General features: G+C 50.8%; 2 protein-coding genes across 9 annotated transcripts; both read left to right on the top strand.

The window, feature by feature from the left end:
* The first annotated feature begins 916 nt into the window (after positions 1-916).
* LOC148401241 (janus kinase and microtubule-interacting protein 3-like) lies at positions 917-7,335 on the top strand. Of its 4 annotated transcripts, XM_088369623.1 has the most exons (14): positions 917-1,239; positions 1,364-1,477; positions 1,709-2,514; positions 3,769-4,079; positions 4,164-4,234; positions 4,367-4,471; positions 4,616-4,926; positions 5,136-5,200; positions 5,287-5,383; positions 5,473-5,712; positions 5,827-5,892; positions 5,954-6,022; positions 6,099-6,466; positions 6,546-7,335. In XM_088369623.1, exons 7-13 carry the CDS (start codon positions 4,858-4,860, stop codon positions 6,324-6,326), a joined length of 834 nt encoding a protein of 277 aa, XP_088225749.1. In that variant the 5' UTR covers positions 917-1,239; positions 1,364-1,477; positions 1,709-2,514; positions 3,769-4,079; positions 4,164-4,234; positions 4,367-4,471; positions 4,616-4,857; the 3' UTR covers positions 6,327-6,466; positions 6,546-7,335. The 4 variants fall into 4 exon arrangements, with proteins under 4 accessions (XP_088225749.1, XP_088225748.1, XP_088225750.1 ...); XM_088369622.1 differs by lacking the exons at positions 917-1,239; positions 1,364-1,477; positions 1,709-2,514 and having other exon boundaries at positions 3,357-4,079; positions 6,546-6,671; positions 7,041-7,335; XM_088369624.1 differs by lacking the exons at positions 917-1,239; positions 1,364-1,477; positions 1,709-2,514 and having other exon boundaries at positions 3,357-4,079; positions 5,473-5,706.
* Positions 7,336-17,408: 10,073 nt separating this feature from the next.
* On the top strand, positions 17,409-24,715 carry LOC148401240 (janus kinase and microtubule-interacting protein 3-like). Of its 5 annotated transcripts, XM_088369224.1 has the most exons (16): positions 17,409-17,800; positions 17,947-18,163; positions 18,422-18,615; positions 18,740-18,853; positions 19,085-19,890; positions 21,145-21,455; positions 21,540-21,610; positions 21,743-21,847; positions 21,992-22,302; positions 22,512-22,576; positions 22,663-22,759; positions 22,853-23,092; positions 23,207-23,272; positions 23,334-23,402; positions 23,479-23,846; positions 23,926-24,715. In XM_088369224.1, exons 9-15 carry the CDS (start codon positions 22,234-22,236, stop codon positions 23,704-23,706), a joined length of 834 nt encoding a protein of 277 aa, XP_088225350.1. In that variant the 5' UTR covers positions 17,409-17,800; positions 17,947-18,163; positions 18,422-18,615; positions 18,740-18,853; positions 19,085-19,890; positions 21,145-21,455; positions 21,540-21,610; positions 21,743-21,847; positions 21,992-22,233; the 3' UTR covers positions 23,707-23,846; positions 23,926-24,715. The 5 variants fall into 5 exon arrangements, with proteins under 5 accessions (XP_088225350.1, XP_088225351.1, XP_088225349.1 ...); XM_088369225.1 differs by lacking the exons at positions 17,409-17,800; positions 17,947-18,163 and having other exon boundaries at positions 18,293-18,615; XM_088369223.1 differs by lacking the exons at positions 17,409-17,800; positions 17,947-18,163; positions 18,422-18,615; positions 18,740-18,853; positions 19,085-19,890 and having other exon boundaries at positions 20,733-21,455; positions 23,926-24,051; positions 24,421-24,715.
* The last annotated feature ends 1,011 nt before the right edge of the window (positions 24,716-25,726 follow it).

Below are 25,726 nucleotides of genomic sequence, written 5' to 3'. Positions count from 1 at the left end.
TATATATATAGTATATGTATATATATATATATATATATTTTCATAGGATATGTTACTTCTATTCAACTGCAATATCACTACTTTGTTGTAAGACGTATGCAACGGAATTTCGTTTTGTATGCACCATGTGCAGACAAGATGACAATAAAGTTTGTCTAAGTCTAAGTCTAAGTCATGTCAGGTCAGCTGTCTGGAGAGAGAGAGAAGTCAGGACCTGCGGGCGGAGCACCACCGTGCCACCGCCGCCATGACGGAACTCAAAAGCAAACTCCATGAGGAGAAGCAGAAAGAGTTAGCCATTACCAGGGAGACATTACTGCGGCAGCATGAAATGGAGCTGATGAGAGTGATCAAAATCAAAGATGGAGAGATCCAGCGACTGAATGCCTTGGTCCTCAGCCTGAGGGACGGCTCCATGGACAAGGTGATCCGCTCTATCCGTGTCTGACTATCCGCACGCCACGTCGGGCTTCGATGCGGCCGCTACCGTATTGTGTAGCTTGTCCCCAGTAAGCGTCGCGGCGCTCCGTTGCGGTCTCAACGGCCCGGTGTGGCGCAATGTCTGCTCAGGTGAGGAGGGGGGGCGCTTTGCTGGCGGAGGTGGAGGAGACGCGGCGGTGTCGGGAGACCGAGCGGTGTCGCCTCCACCAGGAGCGCGGAAGAAGCCCTGGCAGCGGCCCAGCAGGCCTGGCAGTCCCGAGCGGCCGAGCTCCGATCGGCTCATCACCAGCATCGGGAGGAGCTGAGCCGAACCAAGAGAGACTGCGAGAGGGAGATCCGCCGACTGGTAGGACTGATCAGATGCGCGGTGCGTGGCTATGTTCCCAATTTCGTTGTATACCTGCAGTGCAATGACACCTAAGGCATTCTATTCTATTCTATTTCACAAGAAGAAAATGTCCGGTTGCTCGCTTCGCTTTTGTCACAGCAAAGGTGTTCTAGTCGATTCAAGAAAAAAATTGGCCGGTTGCTCTCTTTGTTTTTGTCACAATTCTGGCAAATGAGTTTGCCCGCCTGCCTGAGCGCTCCCCGTTTGTACATCCAGACGGATGAGATCAAGCTGAAAGACAGAGCGGTTAGTGTTTTGGATGAAGCCCTGGGGCCGGCCACGTCCACCGCCTTCAGCTGCAGACTCAGGCTGCCGAGCAGCAGATCGCTGCCCTGAGGGATTCCCAAAGGGCGGGCCTAAACTACCCTGGAAGTGGGGTCAACGCCGCTACTAGCAATCCTCTTCATTGCGTAAGCCACCTCATCACACACTTGCAGTACGCATGACTTAGTTCGTTGCTGAAGGAAGGTAGCACAAAAACAGTTTTGAACTTTGAACGAGTGCTTGTGTGTGTGTGTTGCGGGGCGTTTTCAGTCTCAGGAGGATCGGGACACGCGACGGTTTCATCTGAAAATCGCTGAGCTCAGCGCAGTCATCAGGAAACTGGAGGATCGAAACGCCCTGCTTTCTGAAGAGCGCAATGAACTGGTAATTTATTGACGGCACGCTTGAAGGTTTGCGCTACGTTTGATGCGCGCCATCCAGCGATGCACCCATTGCGCTTGCTTATTAGTTGAGCGGCGCGGCGAGTCGGTTGCCTGGTAGATGTCTTTTATTGGGAGCCAAAGCCACGATTCCGTTCAAACCGATGCAAAAGGAATGGATACGTTCTGGCCCGCGTGTTGTGCGTCTTTCACATCCCGCACTTCATGCTTGCAGCTAAAGCGACTGAGAGAAACAGAAAGCCAGTTTCTGCCACTCCTGTACAAAAACAAACGCCTGAGCAGGAAGAATGAAGAACTCTCGCTGGTGCTGTGTCGCCTTGAAAACAAAGTGCGCTTTGTCACCCAGGAGAACGAGGAGATGGCAAGCTTGGTAAGTCGACGCGGACAACGGCGGCGTGCCAACAGAGTCCACTGCATTTGTGTTCCACAGAGAAGGCCTAGTTCGCTCAATGACCTGGACCGCGGTTGCGGCCAGCAGGACGGTGAAATGGAGTTCCTTCAAGTTGTGGAGCAGCGGCACATCATCGACGACTTGTCCAAGGTCTTCAGGCAGGCGACTCGGTGCACGTACGGCAGCGCCGCGCTCGCTCGCTGTCGCCAGGAAACCTTTTCCGTCCAAAGCTTGGCCGGCGGCCGCCATCCAAAAAATTGGCCCCTTAAATTCCGACCTTTCAAGCAGGAGCATTGTGCGCACGCGTTTGAACACGCTTTAGACTTGTTTTGCCGTTTTCAGCAGCTCAAAGCTCCCGTTTTGTCAGCGCCTTTGCCACTCGCTGTGCGCTGAAAACGACGGACTTGCCCGGCTGCTCAGCCCGTCAACCATGAGCCGCGAGCGCGACGTCATTGTCCGTAGGCAGCTAGTGGCAAAATGCACCCTGTTAGAGTTGCGCTCGCTCCAACTTATTTTGCAAGAACCACACGGGAGACAAGTAAGTTCTTTTGGACACCTGCAGGTGGAGAGTCCATCCGTTGTACGAATGAAGTCTGACTCTCGGCTCCTGCACGAGCATTTTAATTACCGTATTTGCCGGTGTACAGGTCGACTCGGTGTATAAGTCGACCCCCTAAAATTCGACGGAAATTTACGATTTTATGATATATCCTTTGTATAAGTCGAGCTCAATTGTTGCATTATATTAAACTTCAAAATTCAATATGCGAAATTTATTGACGAAATGTGTTCAAATTCCGGGAGGCCGTGCGCATGCGGCTGTTTATAAGCACCGCGGAGGAGATCGCGGCCGGCGAGCTCGCGCACGCCGCCCGGCACCAACGGGAGGCCGGAAATAGCTCCAAGCCGAGCGGATCGGCACTTTATAAGCACCGCGGAGGAGATCGCAGCGCCTCATTGGACTTCCAGCGGCCGGCGAGCTCGCGCACCCGCCCGGCACATCCGGGAGGCCGTGCGCACGAGCCAAGTGGCCGAAAATAGCCCCCGCCGAGCGGATCGGCTGTTTATAAGCACCGCGGAGGAGGTCGCGGCGCCTCATTGGACTTCCAGCGACCGGCGAGCTCGCGCACCCGCCTGGCACATCCGGGAGGCCGTGCGCACGAGCCAAGTGGCCGAAAATAGCCCCCGCCGAGCGGATCGGCTGTTTATAAGCACCGCGGAGGTGGTCGCGGCGCCTCATTGGACTTCCAGCGGCCGGCGAGCTCGCGCACCCGCCCGGCACATCCGGGAGGCCGTGCGCACGAGCCAAGTGGCCGAAAATAGCCCCCGCCGAGCGGATCGGCTGTTTATAAGCACCGCGGAGGTGGTCGCGGCGCCTCATTGGACTTCCAGCGGCCGGCGAGCTCGCGCACCCGCCCGGCACATCCGGGAGGCCGTGCGCACGAGCCAAGTGGCCGAAAATAGCCCCCGCCGAGCGGATCGGCTGTTTATAAGCACCGCGGAGGAGGTCGCGGCGCCTCATTGGACTTCCAGCGGCCGGCGAGCTCGCGCACCCGCCCGGCACATCCGGGAGGCCGTGCGCACGAGCCAAGTGGCCGAAAATAGCCCCCGCCGAGCGGATCGGCTGTTTATAAGCACCGCGGAGGTGGTCGCGGCGCCTCATTCGACTTCCAGCGGGCCGCGCACTCGCGCACGCCGCCCGGTTCAAATTTTCTAAGTGCAACGCACAATGAGATGCATGAGAAACGGCCTTGGTTACCATCACATTTGAAGCGATAAATACGAAGTTAAATTTTATGACTCGGTGTATAAGTCGAGGTCGATTTTTTTCGGTCGATTTTGGATCGAAAAAGGTCGACCAATACACCGGCAAATACGGTAAGAGAAACAGGGTGGGTGTAAGAGTGGATTGAATAGAGGAAGCCCTTGACCTCTAGTCAAAACATAGCAAGGGGTGTTTTACGACTTTGTGTAGGAAGGGATAAGCGATAGGGATAAATAAGGGATAAATAATATTATTTATTACAGGTTGCAGTCAAAGTCAAAGCAACATAATGATACGATAAAGATAATCTGGAAAACCCTGACACACCCTGTAGTTGTCACTTTTGGAAAAGACGAGCGTCCCTCCAATCATCGCCGGTGACGTGTTTTTCAGGCTCTGGAGACAGGAGCTCATGTCAGAAATGTCATTGTGAGTCGCGTTTGTTTCTGCGCCGGAGCCGTTCGTTCCCTTTGCATCCAAAGAATCTCAAAGGCGGATTATTTGTGTCGACAGGAGAGAGATTTGCTGCTACGATACCGACGTCGAGAATCTCTGAGGAGGAACAAAGCGTGAGGTCCTGCAAGGTGAGTCTGTTTGCGGCTGCTTGGTGTTGCGCAAGATGAAATGGCCTTTTTCTCGCTATCATTCCTCTCGTCGATTCATCGTGAGGTGTCGCTTCAGTTTGTTCAGAGAGATGTTTGCTTCCGCGCCCGCAGGTCATCGAAACATTTTACGGCTACGACGAAGACGTGTTGGTGGACTCGGACGGATCGTCCTTGTCTTTTCGCACCGACAGAACCCCCGACACGGAACCCGAAGAGGTAGCCCGCCATTTCTGCCAGCGTATTGGCACCAAACATTCCTCTTAAGCCTGGAATCGGACTCGTCTTTGCGTCGCGGGTGCTTTGTCGCCGGTCTGACTGATTCTGGTACTAGTGCTGTGTTGCATTGGTGTGTGCATGAAGAGGCGGAGCTTCGCTACCGCCAGCTGACGCAAGAATATCAAGCGCTGCAACGAGCCTACGCTCTGCTAGCCCAGACCAGCGAAGGGGACTACGACGCCGAGAAGGAGATCAAGGTGGCGCCCCTTCCCGCAACCCCCGGCCGGGTCGCAGCCTCCCCGTTCTCACCCAGCCTCGGGTGTTCTCTGGTCTGAAAGGAGGAGGAGGAGCCTCCCTCCTCCTCCTTTCAGACCAGAGAAAAGCTGATGGTAGAAATGGGTCACTATCAAAGCAGAGTAGCAGATCTGGAGTCAGCGCTGAAGCAACAAGGACAGGTAAGCTCATCAATGAGCACACCTTTTTCTTAGACAAAATAGCTACATTCTTCAGTCACTCATTCGTCTGGCATTACTGGACCAACCCCCCCCCGAACGTGGCTGGGAAAATGCGGAGAAAAGCAAATGTCATTTTCCAGTCAACCAAAGAATTTGTGGATGAAAATGACACAACATTCCAAAGCTGTCCACGCGTTTGTCTCTTCTAGAATGTCAAGTGGGTGGAGGAGAAGCAGCTGCTGCGTCAGAGCAATCAGCAGTTGGCCGAAAAGGTGACGGAAAGAAAGGCGCTGGGCGGAGTCGCTTGGCGTCACACCCGACGGGAAGCCCCGCAGATGAGGTCTGACTGTCTTTTCAAGTCAGGCGGATGGAGGCGGAAGAAGCGCGTCTGAAAGAGCACATCCAGGATATCCGAGACCAAAACGAACTGCTTGAGTTCCGCATCCTGGAGCTGGAGGTGGGAAGACTCGCACAAGCGTGTTGAGGCCAGAGATGTGACGGACGGACGGACGGACGGACGGACGGATGCATGCCTCTGCCTTTCAGGAGAGGGAGTGGCGCTCCCCCGTCTTGAAGTTTCTGCAAGTCCGTTTCCCAGACGGCCTCAGCCCTTTGCAGATCTACTGCGAGGCCGAGGGCATGAGCGTACGTAAGGCGTCCCTCGCAACCCTAACCTTAACCCGAGGTCCCAGAACACCTTACATTGCTCCTTGCGCCTTTCCCCCGGACATCGTCATCAGTGATCTGATGAAGAAGCTGGACATCCTGGGCTATAACGCCGTAAGTGTATGTCGAACTCCTTATGTTCGCACTCCACGAGACTCGGCGGCTCAAATGTGACTTTTGGAAGGCTTTGCGCTGAAAGAAGCTTGTTGACGCTGTGCCTTTGGGCTCTTGCAGAATCTCACCAACGAGGAGCAGGTGGTCGTGATTCACGCCAGGACCCTTCTCACCCTAGCCGAGAAGGTAACGCGCACGTCCACGCACGCTCTCGCATTCTGCTTATGTGACAGCAGCCTTTCCTCAGTGGTTAGAATACATCAAAGTGACCAAGTCAGCACTTCAACAGAAGATGTTGGACATTGAAAGTGAGAAGGTAGACAGACACGCGACATCAGCCAAGGGGAACTCCGGCAATGTGCCCCAACAATTCTGACCTTGAGCTGTGCTAGGATATGTTCTGCAAGCAGAAGGGCTACCTGGATGAAGAGTTGGACTTCAGGAAGTGTTCCATGGACCAGGCTCATAAGGTAAGCCGCCCTCAAATCTCCCGCCGGACCACTGATGGACGAGGATTGCGGCCCAGAGAATCCTGGAGCTGGAGGCCATGTTGTGCGAGGCGCTACCGCAGCGGGACTGCCCCGCCACGGACGGCGAAAAAGCCAGCCACGCTGGCGTGAATGACGTGCTGACGGCGGATCAGAGAGAAGAGCTTAGGAGCGCCGTGGACCAATGGAAGCGAGCCCTGATGTGCGAGTTGAGGGAGCGCGACGCTTGCATCCTCCAAGAGAGAATGGATCTGCTGCACAGCGCGCAACAGGTAAGGGCCCAAAGCCAGCCCGGCACTTACTTGCACGCTTACTGGCTTTTGAATGCCACTTTCCATTTGTCCGTCCTAGAGGAACAAAGAGCTGAAAGAATTCATCGAAGCTCAGAAGAGACAAATCAAACAATTGGAGGAGAAGTTTCTGTTTCTCTTTCTATTCTTCTCCTTGGCCTTCATTCTGTGGCCCTAACACCAGCTGGTGAGTGAGCTCCAGCGGCACCGCACTCGACACCTCCGATACACTGCCAGCCGGTCTCAGACGTTGGCAGACGCTCCGATGCCAACGTATACCCCCCGCCACGGTGACAGAGGCACCGCGTCACACCGGCGCTCATCCAATCAGAAGGCAGGAAAAGCAAATTCACATGCAGGGCACTTTTGAACCAGAAGAGAGCGCCACAAAAAACGGTTGTTGCCCCAAACGCGCACTAAAAAGGGTCAGAATAACAAGAGTCCCACTGGCCAGCCGGGGCCACCCGTCCAGCTGTTTCTTCAGGGGGGAAAAAAATTGGAGTCACCGGTGAGTACATTTTGCATTTAGCTCTGCTTTTCTGCTTCTGTCTTCAAGTGTGTGGCATCCTGCGATCAAAGATTCAGCCAACCCCAAAGCGGTTGACCTCAACGTCCCACCAACATGCCTACCAGAGCAGGTGACGTGATGCTTTGGACATCCTTCCGTCTCAGATGCCCAAAAGTACTCTTTGCCACATCTGCGGCAATACGGTGTCTTTTCAAAGGTGCAAATAAATCCAGCGCGGGCGGAACACGCACGTCTTCGGTTTTTCCCGCTTTGTTTGTGTGACAGCTGTTGTGAAAATTTTATACAAATAAAGTTGTATAGTACAGGTTTGGCCAAGCCGCAACTCCCGAACCGCATGCGGCTCTTTTATGTTCATATCAACATTTGTGTGTGTGTGTGTGTGTGTGTGTGTGTGTGGGGGGGGTTGTGCGTGTTGGCTTCACTTGAGTTCAATTTGGTATTTTGGTCAAAAGCGCATGTGGTGAAATTCCACAAAGTAGGATGGGCAAACACATTTCTTTTAACTATGAGTGTCAATTGGGCTCTCGAAATGGCAGGGAAAAGATGCACAGCAAAACGAAAATACGTAGATGAACACAGGACGTTTTAATCAGAGTAGGAAAGTTTCTATTTTTTGTTGAACGTGATGGCAAACCATTCTGCCTGATATGTCAGACCTCAGCGCATTTCAAAGATTCAAATCTTCAGCGCCATGCACTTCAGCTCACTCCATGCTAACATTGATCAGGCGTCGAACCCGCAACATCATGCTTAAGAGGTGGCCATGCTAACCAGTGCGCCATTATGTCAACGCATAATAACTGTAAGTCTACTGATCAAAACAGCGGTTACTATATGACGTCGCTACGTCGTGGTCACGTGACGCAGACAAGACGTCAATGGACGTGGGCAGAGTTAACTTGTTTAAAAGGGAGTGGGCAGAAGAAATATTTAATTTATTTAAATCTATTTTGAGTGCACACCATTATGCCAATTTATAACAACTGTAAATCTACTAAACAAAACAGCGGTTGCTATATGACATCTGCCACGTCGTGGTCACGTGACATACGTGACGTCGATGGGCGTAACTTTCGCCGGAATTCAAATCCGCGGGGAGAGTTAACTTGTTTAAAAGAGAGTGGGCAGAAGAATTATTTAATTTATTTAAATCTATTTGGTGTGTGCGCCATTATGTCAATGCATAACAACTGTAAGTCTACTAAACAAAACAGCGGTTGCTATATGACGTCTGCCACGTTGTGGTCACGTGACGCGGACGTGACGTCGACGCCTACTTTACATCCCACCGATCACAGGACCCCTCGGCTGCATAACCGTGCCCCCTTCCCAACCAATCGGATTTGCTATACGCGAAAACGACGCCAATGGAAAGAGCTTCCGCCCAAATTTAAATCCGTGGGCGTGGCTCGCAGCAGGAAGTAGGAAAATGGCGGCGATGTTGACAAAGACACAGCGGATGGTAACATACAACTAACAAGAGAAATATTTTTATTTTCTGCTTGCAACTGGACCGTCCAGAGCGTACACGGTAAGTACAACTCATCGTTTTTAAAAAGAAGTACTTTTGTTGCCCTGAAAAGCGAGTGAGCGTGGCGTTTGTGGGGGACGTCGAATTTCGACGATTCTTTCTGGTCAACGGTTGTAAATGATTGTGTTGATTAAAAAAGAAAACTTGATGTAACTCTACTCTATCACATCCAATTTTGCCTAGAGCGTACACGGTAAGTAACACTCGTTGTGTTTAAGGAGATTTACGTTTGTAATAGCAGAAGTGTAGCCGCGTTGCGTTGTACGTGTGAATGTTGGTCCAGGCGAAATGTTAATGTTTAATTTCATTCCTTTAGGTTCCACGGTGTTTGTTGGCTGCAAGTTTTCCACTGCAAGAAGAGGCTCATATCATTGACCAGGAGCGAGCTACAATGGTGAGTAGCCATAACATTTATGTTAAACACTTCCTATTTCATGTCTAACAGTACTTGATTTAACAAATAACCATAAATAAATACAGTGTGGGCACTGAAGTTAACATATGTGATTATACTGCCTAATCTGTCACCGAGTAGATTGTTGCAAAGTAATATAAGATCCAAAGTTGTAATTCAGAATAGTTTTCAAAAGAAGGCCATTAGAATTATATACAAGTCTGATTACCCTGAACAAGCTATTAATTAAATCACAAATTCTTCAATTCAAAGATTTGGTAGATTATCAGACAAATAATGTCTAACAGTAATTGATTTAACACATCACGATAAGTAGATTGAGTGTGGGCACTCTCAAGTTAACATATATGATTATACTGCCTAATCTGTTACAGAGTATGTTGTTGCCAAGTAATGTAGAATAGATCCAAAGTAGTAATCCAGAATAGTTTTGAAGAGGCCATTAGAATAATAAACAAATCTGATTACCTTGAACATAATAACAAGCTAAGTGTTTAATATGTCCTATGAAGTCAAAATTGGGCACCATCATGTGGTGAAATTTGGAATTGCATCACATCCAATTTTGCCTGGGAACAAACAGATTAAATAAATCTTAGTTTTGAATAAGCCACTCCTTCTCAAACAAGTAAACTCTGCCCATTTCGCGCAGTAGATGTTCTGTTAATATCTAGTATTTATACAAAGTCATAATTTAAATTGCTTTCAACCTTCATTCATCGGTTCAACCAACATTACTCGCTCTTATTACCAACTTGTATTGATTTAACTAAGCGTTTAATACTTCCTATCAGGTCTCAAGGCAAGATTTGGCAAAATACAGTTTCAGCAAATCCAATTTTGCCAGGGAACAAAAATAGATTAAATAAACTAAATAAGTCTTCTTCCCATTAAATAAATCAGAAAAGTCTGTCTTGTAACCAGTCCTCTTCAAACAAGTAAAGTCTGCCCATTTTGTGCCGTCGATTTTGTGTTAATGCCTAGTATTTATACAAAATCATAATTTAAAGGACTTCATTCCTTCATTCACTTTGGAAATTTGGAATTGCAGCACATCAAATTTTGCCTGGGAAGAAAAGTAGATTAAATAAATTTAATAAGTCTTACTACTTCCCATTAAATAAATTAAATACGTCTTACTTGTTCCCACTCCTTTTCAAAAAAGTAGTTTAAAACGAGGTCCCTTCACTCAACCTTTAACCCTATTTATTCACCTTCTAGGCTAAGTGTTAAAGGCTAAGTGTTAAAGGCTAAGTGTTAAAGGCTAAGTGTTAAAGGCTAAGTGTTAGAGGCTAAGTGCCAGAGGCTAGGCGCCAGAGGCGAGTTTTTGTGGGCTGAAGTTTTAGTGGGGTTAGTGTGAATACAATCCAAAAGAATACAACAGAATACAATACAATAGAATATAATACATAGATTAAATTCAATAGCTCTTACTACTTCCCATTAAATAAATTAAATACGTCTTACTTGTTCCCAATCCTTTTCAAAAAAGTAGTTTAAAACGAGGGCCCTTCACTCAACCTTTAACCTCAACCCCGCACGTCACATTGTGTTGTATCTGTGAATGTTGGTTGTGGCCAAATGATAGTTTTCTTTCATTCGTTTAGGTTCCACGGTGTTTGTTGGCTATGTTTTCCACTGTCAGAAGGATGAAAATACAAAGTACAACGCTTGGACGTGGGCGAAGACGTCACCGGTGAGTCCTTCCTTCCTATTTATTTACCTTCTAGATGCTAGAGGCTAAGTGTTAGAGGCTAAGTGTTAGAGGCTAAGTGTTAAAGGCAACACAATACGAACAACACAACACAATACGAACAACTCAACACAATATGAACAACACAATATGAACAACACAACACAATACGAACAACACAATATGAACAACACAACACAATACGAACAACACAACACATTACGAACAACACAACACAATACGAACAACACAACGATACTGCACTGAACAACACGATACCGCACTGAGAAACACGATACCGCACTGAACAACACGATACCGCACTGAACAACACCATGCCGCACTGAACACCATGCCGCACTGAACAACACCATCCTGCACTGAACAACACCATCCCGCACTGAACAACACCATGCCGCACTGAACAACATTATGCCGCACTGAACATTATGCCGCACTGAACAACACCATGCCGCACTGAACAACACCATGCCGCACTGAACAACATTATGCCGCACTGAACAACACCATGCCGCACTGAACAACACCATGCCGCACTGAACAACACCATGCCGCACTGAACAACACCATGCCGCACTGAACAACATTATGCCGCACTGAACAACACCATCCTGCACTGAACAACACCATCCTGCACTGAACAACACCATTCCGCATTGAACACCATTCCGCATTGAACACCATGCCGCACTGAACAACACCATCCCGCACTGAACAACACCATCCCGCACTGAACAACACCATGCCGCACTGAACAACATTATGCCGCACTGAACAACATTGTGCCGCACTGAACAACACCATGCCGCACTGAACAACACCATGCCGCACTGAACAACACCATGCTGCACTGAACAACATTATAACGCACTGAACAACACCATCCCGCACTGAACAACACCATGCCGCACTAAACAACATTATGCCGCACTGAACAACATTATGCCGAAATGAACAACACCATGCCGCACTGAACAACACCATGCCGCACTGAACAACACCATGCCGCACTGAACAACACCATGCCGCACTGAACAACACGATCCCGCATTGAACACCATCCCGCACTGAACAACACCATGCCGCACTGAACAACACCATGCCGCACTGAACAACACCATGCCGCACTGAACAACACCATGCCGCACTGAACAACACCATTCCGCACTGAACAACACCATGCCGCACTGAACAACATTATGCTGCACTGAACAACACCATGCCGCACTGAACAACACCATGCCGCACTGAAAAACATTATGCCGCACTGAACAGCACCATGCCGCACTGAACAACACCATCCCGAACTGAACAACACCATGCCGCATTGAACAACACCATGCCGCACTGAACAACACCATCCTGCACTGAACAACACCATCCCGCACTGAACAACACCATGCCGCACTGAACAACACCATGCCGCACTGAACAACACCATGCCGCAATGAACAACACCATCCCGCACTGAACAACATTATGCCGCACTGAACAACATTATGCCGCACTGAACAACATTATGCCGCACTGAACAACATTATGCCGCACTGAACAACACCATGCCGCACTGAACAACACCATGCCGCACTGAACAACACCATGCCGCACTGAACAACACGATCCCGCATTGAACAACACCATGCCGCACTGAACAACACCATCCTGCACTGAACAACACCATCCCGCACTGAACAACACCATGCCGCACTGAACAACATTATGCCGCACTGAACAACATTATGCCGCACTGAACAACACCATGCCGCACTGAACAACACCATGCCGCACTGAACAACACCATGCCGCAATGAACAACACCATCCCGCACTGAACAACACCATGCCGCACTGAACAACACCATGCCGCACTGAACAACACCATCCCGCACTGAACAACACCATGCCGCACTGAACAACACCATTCCGCACTGAACAACACCATACCGCACTGAACAACATTACGCTGCACTGAACAACACCATGCCGCACTGAACAACACCATGCCGCACTGAACAACACCATGCCGCACTGAACAACACCATGCCGCATTGAACAACACCATGCCGCACTGAACAACACCATCCTGCACTGAACAACACCATGCCGCATTGAACAACACCATGCCGCACTGAACAACACCATCCTGCACTGAACAACACTATCCCGCACTGAACAACACCATCCCGCATTGAACAACACCATCCTGCACTGAACAACACCATGCCGCACTGAACAACACCATGCCGCACTGAACAACACCATTCCGCACTGAACAACACCATGCCCACTGAACAACACCATCCTGCACTGAACAACACCATCCCGCACTGAACAACACCATGCCGCATTGAACAACACCATGCCGCACTGAACAACATTATGCCGAGCTGAACATTATGCCGCACTGAACAACACCATGCCGCACTGAACAACACCATGCCGCACTGAACAAAATTTTGCCGCACTGAACAACATTATGTCGCACTGAACAACACCATGCCGCACTGAACAACACCATGCTGCACTGAACAACATTATGCCGCACTGAAAAACACCATGCCGCACTGAACAACACCATCCCGCACTGAACAACACCATGCCGCATTGAACAACACCATGCCGCACTGAACAACACCATGCTGCACTGAACAACATTATGCTGCACTGAACAACACGATCCTGCATTGAACAACACAATGCCGCACTGAACAACACCATCCTGCACTGAACAACACCATCCTGCACTGAACAACACCACCCCGCACTGAACAACACAATCCCGCATTGAACAACACCATCCCACACTGAACAACACCATGCCGCACTGAACAACACCATTCCGCACTGAACAACACCATGCCGCACTGAACAACACCATGCCGCACTGAACAACACCATGCCGCATTGAACAACACCATGCCGCATTGAACAACACCATGCCGCACTGAACAACACCATCCTGCACTGAACAACACCATGCCGCATTGAACAACACCATGCCTTACTGAACAACACCATGCCGCACTGAACAACACGACGTCGCACTGAACAACACGACGCCGCACAGAACAACACGACGCCGCACAGAATAACAATACCGCACAGAACAACACAATACCGCACAAACAGTTTTAGATAATATTACGTCGCAGTCATGTGACGCGGACATGACGTCAATAGGCGGAACTCACGGCAAAATTATAATCCGTGGGCGTGGCTTGCAACAGGAAGTAGGAAAGCGGCAATTCTGGCAAACAAGACACAGCGGTTAGTAACACGATGACTAACAAGGCAAATATTTTTGTTTTCAGCTTGCAACTTGACCGTCTAGAGCGTACAAGGTAATTACAACTGTTTTTTTTTAGCCCTGAAAAGCGAGGGAGTGTGGCGTTTGGGAGGAATGTCGAACTCGGCGTCTGCTTCCAGCCACAGACGCCAAATTTCGACGATTATTCCGACTGGTCAACGGTTGTAAATTATTGCGTTGACTAAAAACTTTATTTAACTCTACTCTTAACTTTGCCGTTTCAGATATGCGGGTATTACACCGCGGAAATGACGTCAATAGGCTGAACTCTCGCCAAAATTCAAATCTGTGGGCGCAATGGCCTTGAGCGAGACGCCGGATACAAACACGACGATTATCAACAGAAATATCTTTATTTTCTGCTTGCAAGTGGACCGTCTAGAGCGTACACGGTAAGTACAACTCATTGTGTTTAAAAAGATTTACGTTTGTGTAGTTTGCGTTGCGTTGTATCTGTGAATGTTGGTTGAGGCTAAATGTTAATGTTTAATTTCATTCCTTTAGGTTCCACGGTGTTTGTTGGCTGTATGTTTTCCACTGCAAGAAGAGGCTCGTATCATTGACCAGCAGGAGCTACAATGGTGAGTACCCCTTTCGTCTTCCATTTATGTTAAACACTTCCTATTTCATGTCTAACAGTACTCGATTTAACAAATAACCATAAATAAATAGTGTGGGCAGTCACGTTAACATATGTGATTATCCTGCCTAATATGTTTATCACAAATATGTCACTAATCACTAATATGTTTATTTGTTTATCACAACACCTTTGGACCTTCAGCAATCGATTATTTCCCTTCATCTACATAGAGACAGAACGATGGTGTCTTAAACATCTCATTCATTTCACCAAATAACTTCACGCAGGTGGATAACGGCCGTCTCGGTCACGCTATGTTGCGTGATGCAGTTTTGAAGAACCAAATGCATTTATTCAATGAATAAGTCAAGCTAGTTCTATGTTTATGATGTTGTAAGTTACGGTACCGATTGAAGTTGAGTTCGAAGCCAGTGGAAAACAGCGCTGCGTTTGTGCTCTCCAGGTACAAATGTTGTGATCTCTGACTGACGACCGGGCGAGACTCGAGTAAGAGATGTCCAAACGAGCTCCGGCAGGGCGGGCCAAGGCGGAGCGAACGGACGCCCTTCAGGCCGCCAATGACGAGCTGAGAACCAAACTGATGGACGTCCAGTTAGAACTTCAGCAGGAGAAGAACAAGGTGAAAACCTCAACAGACAGACACTGCCTGCCTCCCTGCCTGCCTCCCTGCCTGCCTCCCTCCCTCCCTCCCAGTTTTCCCGATGTAGATTAGACATGCGTGTGCCATGACTGTGTCAGCCTACATCAACAAATGCACCGAGGACGTCAGCACCACTAAGAATATCATCACCCGGGGCAACCAACGACCCTGGATGACTGAGGAGGTACGTCAAACGCTACGAGCGCGGAACTCTGCCTTCAAGTCTGGCGACAAGGAGACACTGAGGACAGCGAGAGCCAACTTGAACCGTGCCATCAGGATAGCGAAGCGAGACCGCAGTCGAAAATTTCAGGATCGTTTCCACGACGTCAAAAACATCAGGAGTATGTGGCAAGGCATACGGGCGATTACAGACTACAACTCACTCTCCCCCCCCCCCCCCCCCCCGGTGGGTGTAGTTGATGCTGACTTTCTAAATGGTCTAAATAACTTCTTTGGGAGGTTCGAGGCACTAAACGGCACTCCAGCAGTTAAAACTGTCCCCCATCAGGAAGAGGAGGTACTCTGCCTTGACTCCGCCGATGTGTTGAAGACCCTGAGGAGAGTCAACCCCTGTAAGGCCCCTGGCCCCGACAACATTCCTGGGCGTGTGTTCAGGGAATGTGCAAGTCATCTGGCTGGGGTCATCACAGACATTTTTAACACCTCGCTGGGCCAAGCCACAGTGCCGGCGTGCTTTAAGACTGCCTCCATCATTCCGGTGCCGAAGAAACCTCAAATCACCTCATTTAATGATTACCGGCCTGTTGCACTGACTCCGGTTATGATGAAGTGCTTCGAAAGGCTGCTTAAAGGTCACATCGTTTCCAGACTCCCCCTATTATTTGACCCGTTCCAGTTTGCCGACCGGCAAAACCGCTCCACTCAGGACGCCATCTCCTCCGTTCTTCACCTGAGCCTGGCTCACCTGGAGGAGAAGAACACCCATGTGCGGAGGCTGTTCCTGGACTTCAGCTCAGCGTTTAACACCATCATCCCACAGCATCTGGTAGGAAAATTGGAACACCTGGGCTTCAACACCCCCCTTCGCAACTGGCTGCTAGACTTCCTCAGCAACAGACCTCAGTCAGTCCGGGTCGGACAGAACACCTCTGATGTCATCACCCTCAGCACAGGCTCCCTTCAGGGCTGCGTCCTGAGCCCCCTGCTGTTCACCCTGATGACACACGACTGCGTCCTCAGGTTCACCACCAATCACATCGTGAAGTCAGCAGACGACACAACGGTGGTGGGGCTCATCAGAGACAACAACGACCTGGACTACAGAGAGGAGGTGGAGCAGCTGGTGGGCTGGTGCAGAGAAAACAGCCTGATCCTGAATGAGGAGAAGATGAAGGAGATCATCGTCGACTTCAGGAAAAAACAGCCTCACCACGCTCCACTGATCATCAACAGCTCAGCTGTGGAGGTGGTCAGCACCACCAAATTCCTGGGGGTCCACATCACAGAAGACCTCACCTGGACTATGAACACTACGGCACTGGTCAAGAGGGCACAGAAGCGCTTGTACTTACAGCGGAGGATGAGGAGAGCCCACCTGCCCCCACCCATCATGAGGACGTTCTACAGGAGCACCATAGAGAGCATTCTGACAAGCTGTCTCTCTGTGTGGTGTGGAGGCTGCACCGCCTCCGATTGGAAGAACGTGAGGAGAGTGGTGAGGACAGCAGAGAGGATCATAGGGGCTCCTCTTCCCTCCATTCAGGACATTTCATCTCAGCGCTGCATGTCCCGTACCCGTAACATCGTCAATGACCCATCACACCCCCACCATGGACTGTTCTCCCTGCTGCCCTCTGGGAAGAGGTTTGCAGCATCCGCTGCAGGTCCACCAGGTTCTGCAACAGCGTTTTCCCTGCTGTCATCAGACTGTTGAACACTAGAACTGTTGAGCTCTAAACTGAACTCTGCATCACACATTCACAGAACTGTGTGACACTACGGACCTCTATCTTGCACTATCTCGCACTACCAACTTTACTGAACTTGTATAAACCCTTTAAATAGAAGTTTAATACATGGTTTAGCATTCCTCTGCACACTCTTGAATACTGTTTTGCCTACTTGCACTATTGCATAATTATCACTGCTGCACTTTATACTTATTTTTAATATATATATATATATATATATATATATATAGTATATGTATATATATATATATATATATTTTCATAGGATATGTTACTTCTATTCAACTGCAATATCACTACTTTGTTGTAAGACGTATGCAACGGAATTTCGTTTTGTATGCACCATGTGCAGACAAGATGACAATAAAGTTTGTCTAAGTCTAAGTCTAAGTCATGTCAGGTCAGCTGTCTGGAGAGAGAGAGAAGTCAGGACCTGCGGGCGGAGCACCACCGTGCCACCGCCGCCATGACGGAACTCAAAAGCAAACTCCATGAGGAGAAGCAGAAAGAGTTAGCCATTACCAGGGAGACATTACTGCGGCAGCATGAAATGGAGCTGATGAGAGTGATCAAAATCAAAGATGGAGAGATCCAGCGACTGAATGCCTTGGTCCTCAGCCTGAGGGACGGCTCCATGGACAAGGTGATCCGCTCTATCCGTGTCTGACTATCCGCACGCCACGTCGGGCTTCGATGCGGCCGCTACCGTATTGTGTAGCTTGTCCCCAGTAAGCGTCGCGGCGCTCCGTTGCGGTCTCAACGGCCCGGTGTGGCGCAATGTCTGCTCAGGTGAGGAGGGGGGGCGCTTTGCTGGCGGAGGTGGAGGAGACGCGGCGGTGTCGGGAGACCGAGCGGTGTCGCCTCCACCAGGAGCGCGGAAGAAGCCCTGGCAGCGGCCCAGCAGGCCTGGCAGTCCCGAGCGGCCGAGCTCCGATCGGCTCATCACCAGCATCGGGAGGAGCTGAGCCGAACCAAGAGAGACTGCGAGAGGGAGATCCGCCGACTGGTAGGACTGATCAGATGCGCGGTGCGTGGCTATGTTCCCAATTTCGTTGTATACCTGCAGTGCAATGACACCTAAGGCATTCTATTCTATTCTATTTCACAAGAAGAAAATGTCCGGTTGCTCGCTTCGCTTTTGTCACAGCAAAGGTGTTCTAGTCGATTCAAGAAAAAAATTGGCCGGTTGCTCTCTTTGTTTTTGTCACAATTCTGGCAAATGAGTTTGCCCGCCTGCCTGAGCGCTCCCCGTTTGTACATCCAGACGGATGAGATCAAGCTGAAAGACAGAGCGGTTAGTGTTTTGGATGAAGCCCTGGGGCCGGCCACGTCCACCGCCTTCAGCTGCAGACTCAGGCTGCCGAGCAGCAGATCGCTGCCCTGAGGGATTCCCAAAGGGCGGGCCTAAACTACCCTGGAAGTGGGGTCAACGCCGCTACTAGCAATCCTCTTCATTGCGTAAGCCACCTCATCACACACTTGCAGTACGCATGACTTAGTTCGTTGCTGAAGGAAGGTAGCACAAAAACAGTTTTGAACTTTGAACGAGTGCTTGTGTGTGTGTGTTGCGGGGCGTTTTCAGTCTCAGGAGGATCGGGACACGCGACGGTTTCATCTGAAAATCGCTGAGCTCAGCGCAGTCATCAGGAAACTGGAGGATCGAAACGCCCTGCTTTCTGAAGAGCGCAATGAACTGGTAATTTATTGACGGCACGCTTGAAGGTTTGCGCTACGTTTGATGCGCGCCATCCAGCGATGCACCCATTGCGCTTGCTTATTAGTTGAGCGGCGCGGCGAGTCGGTTGCCTGGTAGATGTCTTTTATTGGGAGCCAAAGCCACGATTCCGTTCAAACCGATGCAAAAGGAATGGATACGTTCTGGCCCGCGTGTTGTGCGTCTTTCACATCCCGCACTTCATGCTTGCAGCTAAAGCGACTGAGAGAAACAGAAAGCCAGTTTCTGCCACTCCTGTACAAAAACAAACGCCTGAGCAGGAAGAATGAAGAACTCTCGCTGGTGCTGTGTCGCCTTGAAAACAAAGTGCGCTTTGTCACCCAGGAGAACGAGGAGATGGCAAGCTTGGTAAGTCGACGCGGACAACGGCGGCGTGCCAACAGAGTCCACTGCATTTGTGTTCCACAGAGAAGGCCTAGTTCGCTCAATGACCTGGACCGCGGTTGCGGCCAGCAGGACGGTGAAATGGAGTTCCTTCAAGTTGTGGAGCAGCGGCACATCATCGACGACTTGTCCAAGGTCTTCAGGCAGGCGACTCGGTGCACGTACGGCAGCGCCGCGCTCGCTCGCTGTCGCCAGGAAACCTTTTCCGTCCAAAGCTTGGCCGGCGGCCGCCATCCAAAAAATTGGCCCCTTAAATTCCGACCTTTCAAGCAGGAGCATTGTGCGCACGCGTTTGAACACGCTTTAGACTTGTTTTGCCGTTTTCAGCAGCTCAAAGCTCCCGTTTTGTCAGCGCCTTTGCCACTCGCTGTGCGCTGAAAACGACGGACTTGCCCGGCTGCTCAGCCCGTCAACCATGAGCCGCGAGCGCGACGTCATTGTCCGTAGGCAGCTAGTGGCAAAATGCACCCTGTTAGAGTTGCGCTCGCTCCAACTTATTTTGCAAGAACCACACGGGAGACAAGTAAGTTCTTTTGGACACCTGCAGGTGGAGAGTCCATCCGTTGTACGAATGAAGTCTGACTCTCGGCTCCTGCACGAGCATTTTAATTACCGTATTTGCCGGTGTACAGGTCGACTCGGTGTATAAGTCGACCCCCTAAAATTCGACGGAAATTTACGATTTTATGATATATCCTTTGTATAAGTCGAGCTCAATTGTTGCATTATATTAAACTTCAAAATTCAATATGCGAAATTTATTGACGAAATGTGTTCAAATTCCGGGAGGCCGTGCGCATGCGGCTGTTTATAAGCACCGCGGAGGAGATCGCGGCCGGCAAGCTCGCGCACGCCGCCCGGCACCAACGGGAGGCCGGAAATAGCTCCAAGCCGAGCGGATCGGCACTTTATAAGCACCGCGGAGGAGATCGCAGCGCCTCATTGGACTTCCAGCGGCCGGCGAGCTCGCGCACCCGCCCGGCACATCCGGGAGGCCGTGCGCACGAGCCAAGTGGCCGAAAATAGCCCCCGCCGAGCGGATCGGCTGTTTATAAGCACCGCGGAGGAGGTCGCGGCGCCTCATTGGACTTCCAGCGACCGGCGAGCTCGCGCACCCGCCTGGCACATCCGGGAGGCCGTGCGCACGAGCCAAGTGGCCGAAAATAGCCCCCGCCGAGCGGATCGGCTGTTTATAAGCACCGCGGAGGTGGTCGCGGCGCCTCATTGGACTTCCAGCGGCCGGCGAGCTCGCGCACCCGCCCGGCACATCCGGGAGGCCGTGCGCACGAGCCAAGTGGCCGAAAATAGCCCCCGCCGAGCGGATCGGCTGTTTATAAGCACCGCGGAGGTGGTCGCGGCGCCTCATTGGACTTCCAGCGGCCGGCGAGCTCGCGCACCCGCCCGGCACATCCGGGAGGCCGTGCGCACGAGCCAAGTGGCCGAAAATAGCCCCCGCCGAGCGGATCGGCTGTTTATAAGCACCGCGGAGGAGGTCGCGGCGCCTCATTGGACTTCCAGCGGCCGGCGAGCTCGCGCACCCGCCCGGCACATCCGGGAGGCCGTGCGCACGAGCCAAGTGGCCGAAAATAGCCCCCGCCGAGCGGATCGGCTGTTTATAAGCACCGCGGAGGTGGTCGCGGCGCCTCATTCGACTTCCAGCGGGCCGCGCACTCGCGCACGCCGCCCGGTTCAAATTTTCTAAGTGCAACGCACAATGAGATGCATGAGAAACGGCCTTGGTTACCATCACATTTGAAGCGATAAATACGAAGTTAAATTTTATGACTCGGTGTATAAGTCGAGGTCGATTTTTTTCGGTCGATTTTGGATCGAAAAAGGTCGACCAATACACCGGCAAATACGGTAAGAGAAACAGGGTGGGTGTAAGAGTGGATTGAATAGAGGAAGCCCTTGACCTCTAGTCAAAACATAGCAAGGGGTGTTTTACGACTTTGTGTAGGAAGGGATAAGCGATAGGGATAAATAAGGGATAAATAATATTATTTATTACAGGTTGCAGTCAAAGTCAAAGCAACATAATGATACGATAAAGATAATCTGGAAAACCCTGACACACCCTGTAGTTGTCACTTTTGGAAAAGACGAGCGTCCCTCCAATCATCGCCGGTGACGTGTTTTTCAGGCTCTGGAGACAGGAGCTCATGTCAGAAATGTCATTGTGAGTCGCGTTTGTTTCTGCGCCGGAGCCGTTCGTTCCCTTTGCATCCAAAGAATCTCAAAGGCGGATTATTTGTGTCGACAGGAGAGAGATTTGCTGCTACGATACCGACGTCGAGAATCTCTGAGGAGGAACAAAGCGTGAGGTCCTGCAAGGTGAGTCTGTTTGCGGCTGCTTGGTGTTGCGCAAGATGAAATGGCCTTTTTCTCGCTATCATTCCTCTCGTCGATTCATCGTGAGGTGTCGCTTCAGTTTGTTCAGAGAGATGTTTGCTTCCGCGCCCGCAGGTCATCGAAACATTTTACGGCTACGACGAAGACGTGTTGGTGGACTCGGACGGATCGTCCTTGTCTTTTCGCACCGACAGAACCCCCGACACGGAACCCGAAGAGGTAGCCCGCCATTTCTGCCAGCGTATTGGCACCAAACATTCCTCTTAAGCCTGGAATCGGACTCGTCTTTGCGTCGCGGGTGCTTTGTCGCCGGTCTGACTGATTCTGGTACTAGTGCTGTGTTGCATTGGTGTGTGCATGAAGAGGCGGAGCTTCGCTACCGCCAGCTGACGCAAGAATATCAAGCGCTGCAACGAGCCTACGCTCTGCTAGCCCAGACCAGCGAAGGGGACTACGACGCCGAGAAGGAGATCAAGGTGGCGCCCCTTCCCGCAACCCCCGGCCGGGTCGCAGCCTCCCCGTTCTCACCCAGCCTCGGGTGTTCTCTGGTCTGAAAGGAGGAGGAGGAGCCTCCCTCCTCCTCCTTTCAGACCAGAGAAAAGCTGATGGTAGAAATGGGTCACTATCAAAGCAGAGTAGCAGATCTGGAGTCAGCGCTGAAGCAACAAGGACAGGTAAGCTCATCAATGAGCACACCTTTTTCTTAGACAAAATAGCTACATTCTTCAGTCACTCATTCGTCTGGCATTACTGGACCAACCCCCCCCCGAACGTGGCTGGGAAAATGCGGAGAAAAGCAAATGTCATTTTCCAGTCAACCAAAGAATTTGTGGATGAAAATGACACAACATTCCAAAGCTGTCCACGCGTTTGTCTCTTCTAGAATGTCAAGTGGGTGGAGGAGAAGCAGCTGCTGCGTCAGAGCAATCAGCAGTTGGCCGAAAAGGTGACGGAAAGAAAGGCGCTGGGCGGAGTCGCTTGGCGTCACACCCGACGGGAAGCCCCGCAGATGAGGTCTGACTGTCTTTTCAAGTCAGGCGGATGGAGGCGGAAGAAGCGCGTCTGAAAGAGCACATCCAGGATATCCGAGACCAAAACGAACTGCTTGAGTTCCGCATCCTGGAGCTGGAGGTGGGAAGACTCGCACAAGCGTGTTGAGGCCAGAGATGTGACGGACGGACGGACGGACGGACGGACGGACGGATGCATGCCTCTGCCTTTCAGGAGAGGGAGTGGCGCTCCCCCGTCTTGAAGTTTCTGCAAGTCCGTTTCCCAGACGGCCTCAGCCCTTTGCAGATCTACTGCGAGGCCGAGGGCGTGAGCGTACGTAAGGCGTCCCTCGCAACCCTAACCTTAACCCGAGGTCCCAGAACACCTTACATTGCTCCTTGCGCCTTTCCCCCGGACATCGTCATCAGTGATCTGATGAAGAAGCTGGACATCCTGGGCTATAACGCCGTAAGTGTATGTCGAACTCCTTATGTTCGCACTCCACGAGACTCGGCGGCTCAAATGTGACTTTTGGAAGGCTTTGCGCTGAAAGAAGCTTGTTGACGCTGTGCCTTTGGGCTCTTGCAGAATCTCACCAACGAGGAGCAGGTGGTCGTGATTCACGCCAGGACCCTTCTCACCCTAGCCGAGAAGGTAACGCGCACGTCCACGCACGCTCTCGCATTCTGCTTATGTGACAGCAGCCTTTCCTCAGTGGTTAGAATACATCAAAGTGACCAAGTCAGCACTTCAACAGAAGATGTTGGACATTGAAAGTGAGAAGGTAGACAGACACGCGACATCAGCCAAGGGGAACTCCGGCAATGTGCCCCAACAATTCTGACCTTGAGCTGTGCTAGGATATGTTCTGCAAGCAGAAGGGCTACCTGGATGAAGAGTTGGACTTCAGGAAGTGTTCCATGGACCAGGCTCATAAGGTAAGCCGCCCTCAAATCTCCCGCCGGACCACTGATGGACGAGGATTGCGGCCCAGAGAATCCTGGAGCTGGAGGCCATGTTGTGCGAGGCGCTACCGCAGCGGGACTGCCCCGCCACGGACGGCGAAAAAGCCAGCCACGCTGGCGTGAATGACGTGCTGACGGCGGATCAGAGAGAAGAGCTTAGGAGCGCCGTGGACCAATGGAAGCGAGCCCTGATGTGCGAGTTGAGGGAGCGCGACGCTTGCATCCTCCAAGAGAGAATGGATCTGCTGCACAGCGCGCAACAGGTAAGGGCCCAAAGCCAGCCCGGCACTTACTTGCACGCTTACTGGCTTTTGAATGCCACTTTCCATTTGTCCGTCCTAGAGGAACAAAGAGCTGAAAGAATTCATCGAAGCTCAGAAGAGACAAATCAAACAATTGGAGGAGAAGTTTCTGTTTCTCTTTCTATTCTTCTCCTTGGCCTTCATTCTGTGGCCCTAACACCAGCTGGTGAGTGAGCTCCAGCGGCACCGCACTCGACACCTCCGATACACTGCCAGCCGGTCTCAGACGTTGGCAGACGCTCCGATGCCAACGTATACCCCCCGCCACGGTGACAGAGGCACCGCGTCACACCGGCGCTCATCCAATCAGAAGGCAGGAAAAGCAAATTCACATGCAGGGCACTTTTGAACCAGAAGAGAGCGCCACAAAAAACGGTTGTTGCCCCAAACGCGCACTAAAAAGGGTCAGAATAACAAGAGTCCCACTGGCCAGCCGGGGCCACCCGTCCAGCTGTTTCTTCAGGGGGGAAAAAAATTGGAGTCACCGGTGAGTACATTTTGCATTTAGCTCTGCTTTTCTGCTTCTGTCTTCAAGTGTGTGGCATCCTGCGATCAAAGATTCAGCCAACCCCAAAGCGGTTGACCTCAACGTCCCACCAACATGCCTACCAGAGCAGGTGACGTGATGCTTTGGACATCCTTCCGTCTCAGATGCCCAAAAGTACTCTTTGCCACATCTGCGGCAATACGGTGTCTTTTCAAAGGTGCAAATAAATCCAGCGCGGGCGGAACACGCACGTCTTCGGTTTTTCCCGCTTTGTTTGTGTGACAGCTGTTGTGAAAATTTTATACAAATAAAGTTGTATAGTACAGGTTTGGCCAAGCCGCAACTCCCGAACCGCATGCGGCTCTTTTATGTTCATATCAACATTTGTGTGTGTGTGTGTGTGTGTGTGGGGGGGGGGGGGGGGGGTTGTGCGTGTTGGCTTCACTTGAGTTCAATTTGGTATTTTGGTCAAAAGCGCATGTGGTGAAATTCCACAAAGTAGGATGGGCAAACACATTTCTTTTAACTATGAGTGTCAATTGGGCTCTCGAAATGGCAGGGAAAAGATGCACAGCAAAACGAAAATACGTAGATGAACACAGGACGTTTTAATCAGAGTAGGAAAGTTTCTATTTTTTGTTGAACGTGATGGCAAACCATTCTGCCTGATATGTCAGACCTCAGCGCATTTCAAAGATTCAAATCTTCAGCGCCATGCACTTCAGCTCACTCCATGCTAACATTGATCAGGCGTCGAACCCGCAACATCATGCTTAAGAGGTGGCCATGCTAACCAGTGCGCCATTATGTCAACGCATAATAACTGTAAGTCTACTGATCAAAACAGCGGTTACTATATGACGTCGCTACGTCGTGGTCACGTGACGCAGACAAGACGTCAATGGACGTGGGCAGAGTTAACTTGTTTAAAAGGGAGTGGGCAGAAGAAATATTTAATTTATTTAAATCTATTTTGAGTGCACACCATTATGCCAATGCATAACAACTGTAAATCTACTAAACAAAACAGCGGTTGCTATATGACATCTGCCACGTCGTGGTCACGTGACATACGTGACGTCGATGGGCGTAACTTTCGCCGGAATTCAAATCCGCGGGGAGAGTTAACTTGTTTAAAAGAGAGTGGGCAGAAGAATTATTTAATTTATTTAAATCTATTTGGTGTGTGCGCCATTATGTCAATGCATAACAACTGTAAGTCTACTAAACAAAACAGCGGTTGCTATATGACGTCTGCCACGTTGTGGTCACGTGACGCGGACGTGACGTCGACGCCTACTTTACATCCCACCGATCACAGGACCCCTCGGCTGCATAACCGTGCCCCCTTCCC

This window comes from Syngnathus floridae, chromosome 2 (genome assembly GCF_059516105.1).
Source record: "Syngnathus floridae isolate MCC-2025c chromosome 2, RoL_Sflo_1.0, whole genome shotgun sequence".
NCBI lineage: Eukaryota > Metazoa > Chordata > Actinopteri > Syngnathiformes > Syngnathidae > Syngnathus > Syngnathus floridae.
This window is presented reverse-complemented; position numbering and strand designations above follow the sequence as displayed.

Bases quoted from the DNA above. Each gene is read 5' to 3' on its own strand.
- LOC148401240 (XM_088369224.1), top strand. From the start codon at position 22,234: ATGGTAGAAATGGGTCACTATCAAAGCAGAGTAGCAGATCTGGAGTCA. The intron at 22,303-22,511 runs GTAAGCTCATCA...TGTCTCTTCTAG, and splicing joins CGCTGAAGCAACAAGGACAG to AATGTCAAGTGGGTGGAGGA. The intron at 22,760-22,852 runs GTGGGAAGACTC...TCTGCCTTTCAG, and splicing joins TCCGCATCCTGGAGCTGGAG to GAGAGGGAGTGGCGCTCCCC.
- LOC148401241 (XM_088369623.1), top strand. From the start codon at position 4,858: ATGGTAGAAATGGGTCACTATCAAAGCAGAGTAGCAGATCTGGAGTCA. The intron at 5,713-5,826 runs GTATGTCGAACT...GGGCTCTTGCAG, and splicing joins TGGGCTATAACGCCGTAAGT to AATCTCACCAACGAGGAGCA. The intron at 5,893-5,953 runs GTAACGCGCACG...GCCTTTCCTCAG, and splicing joins TTCTCACCCTAGCCGAGAAG to TGGTTAGAATACATCAAAGT.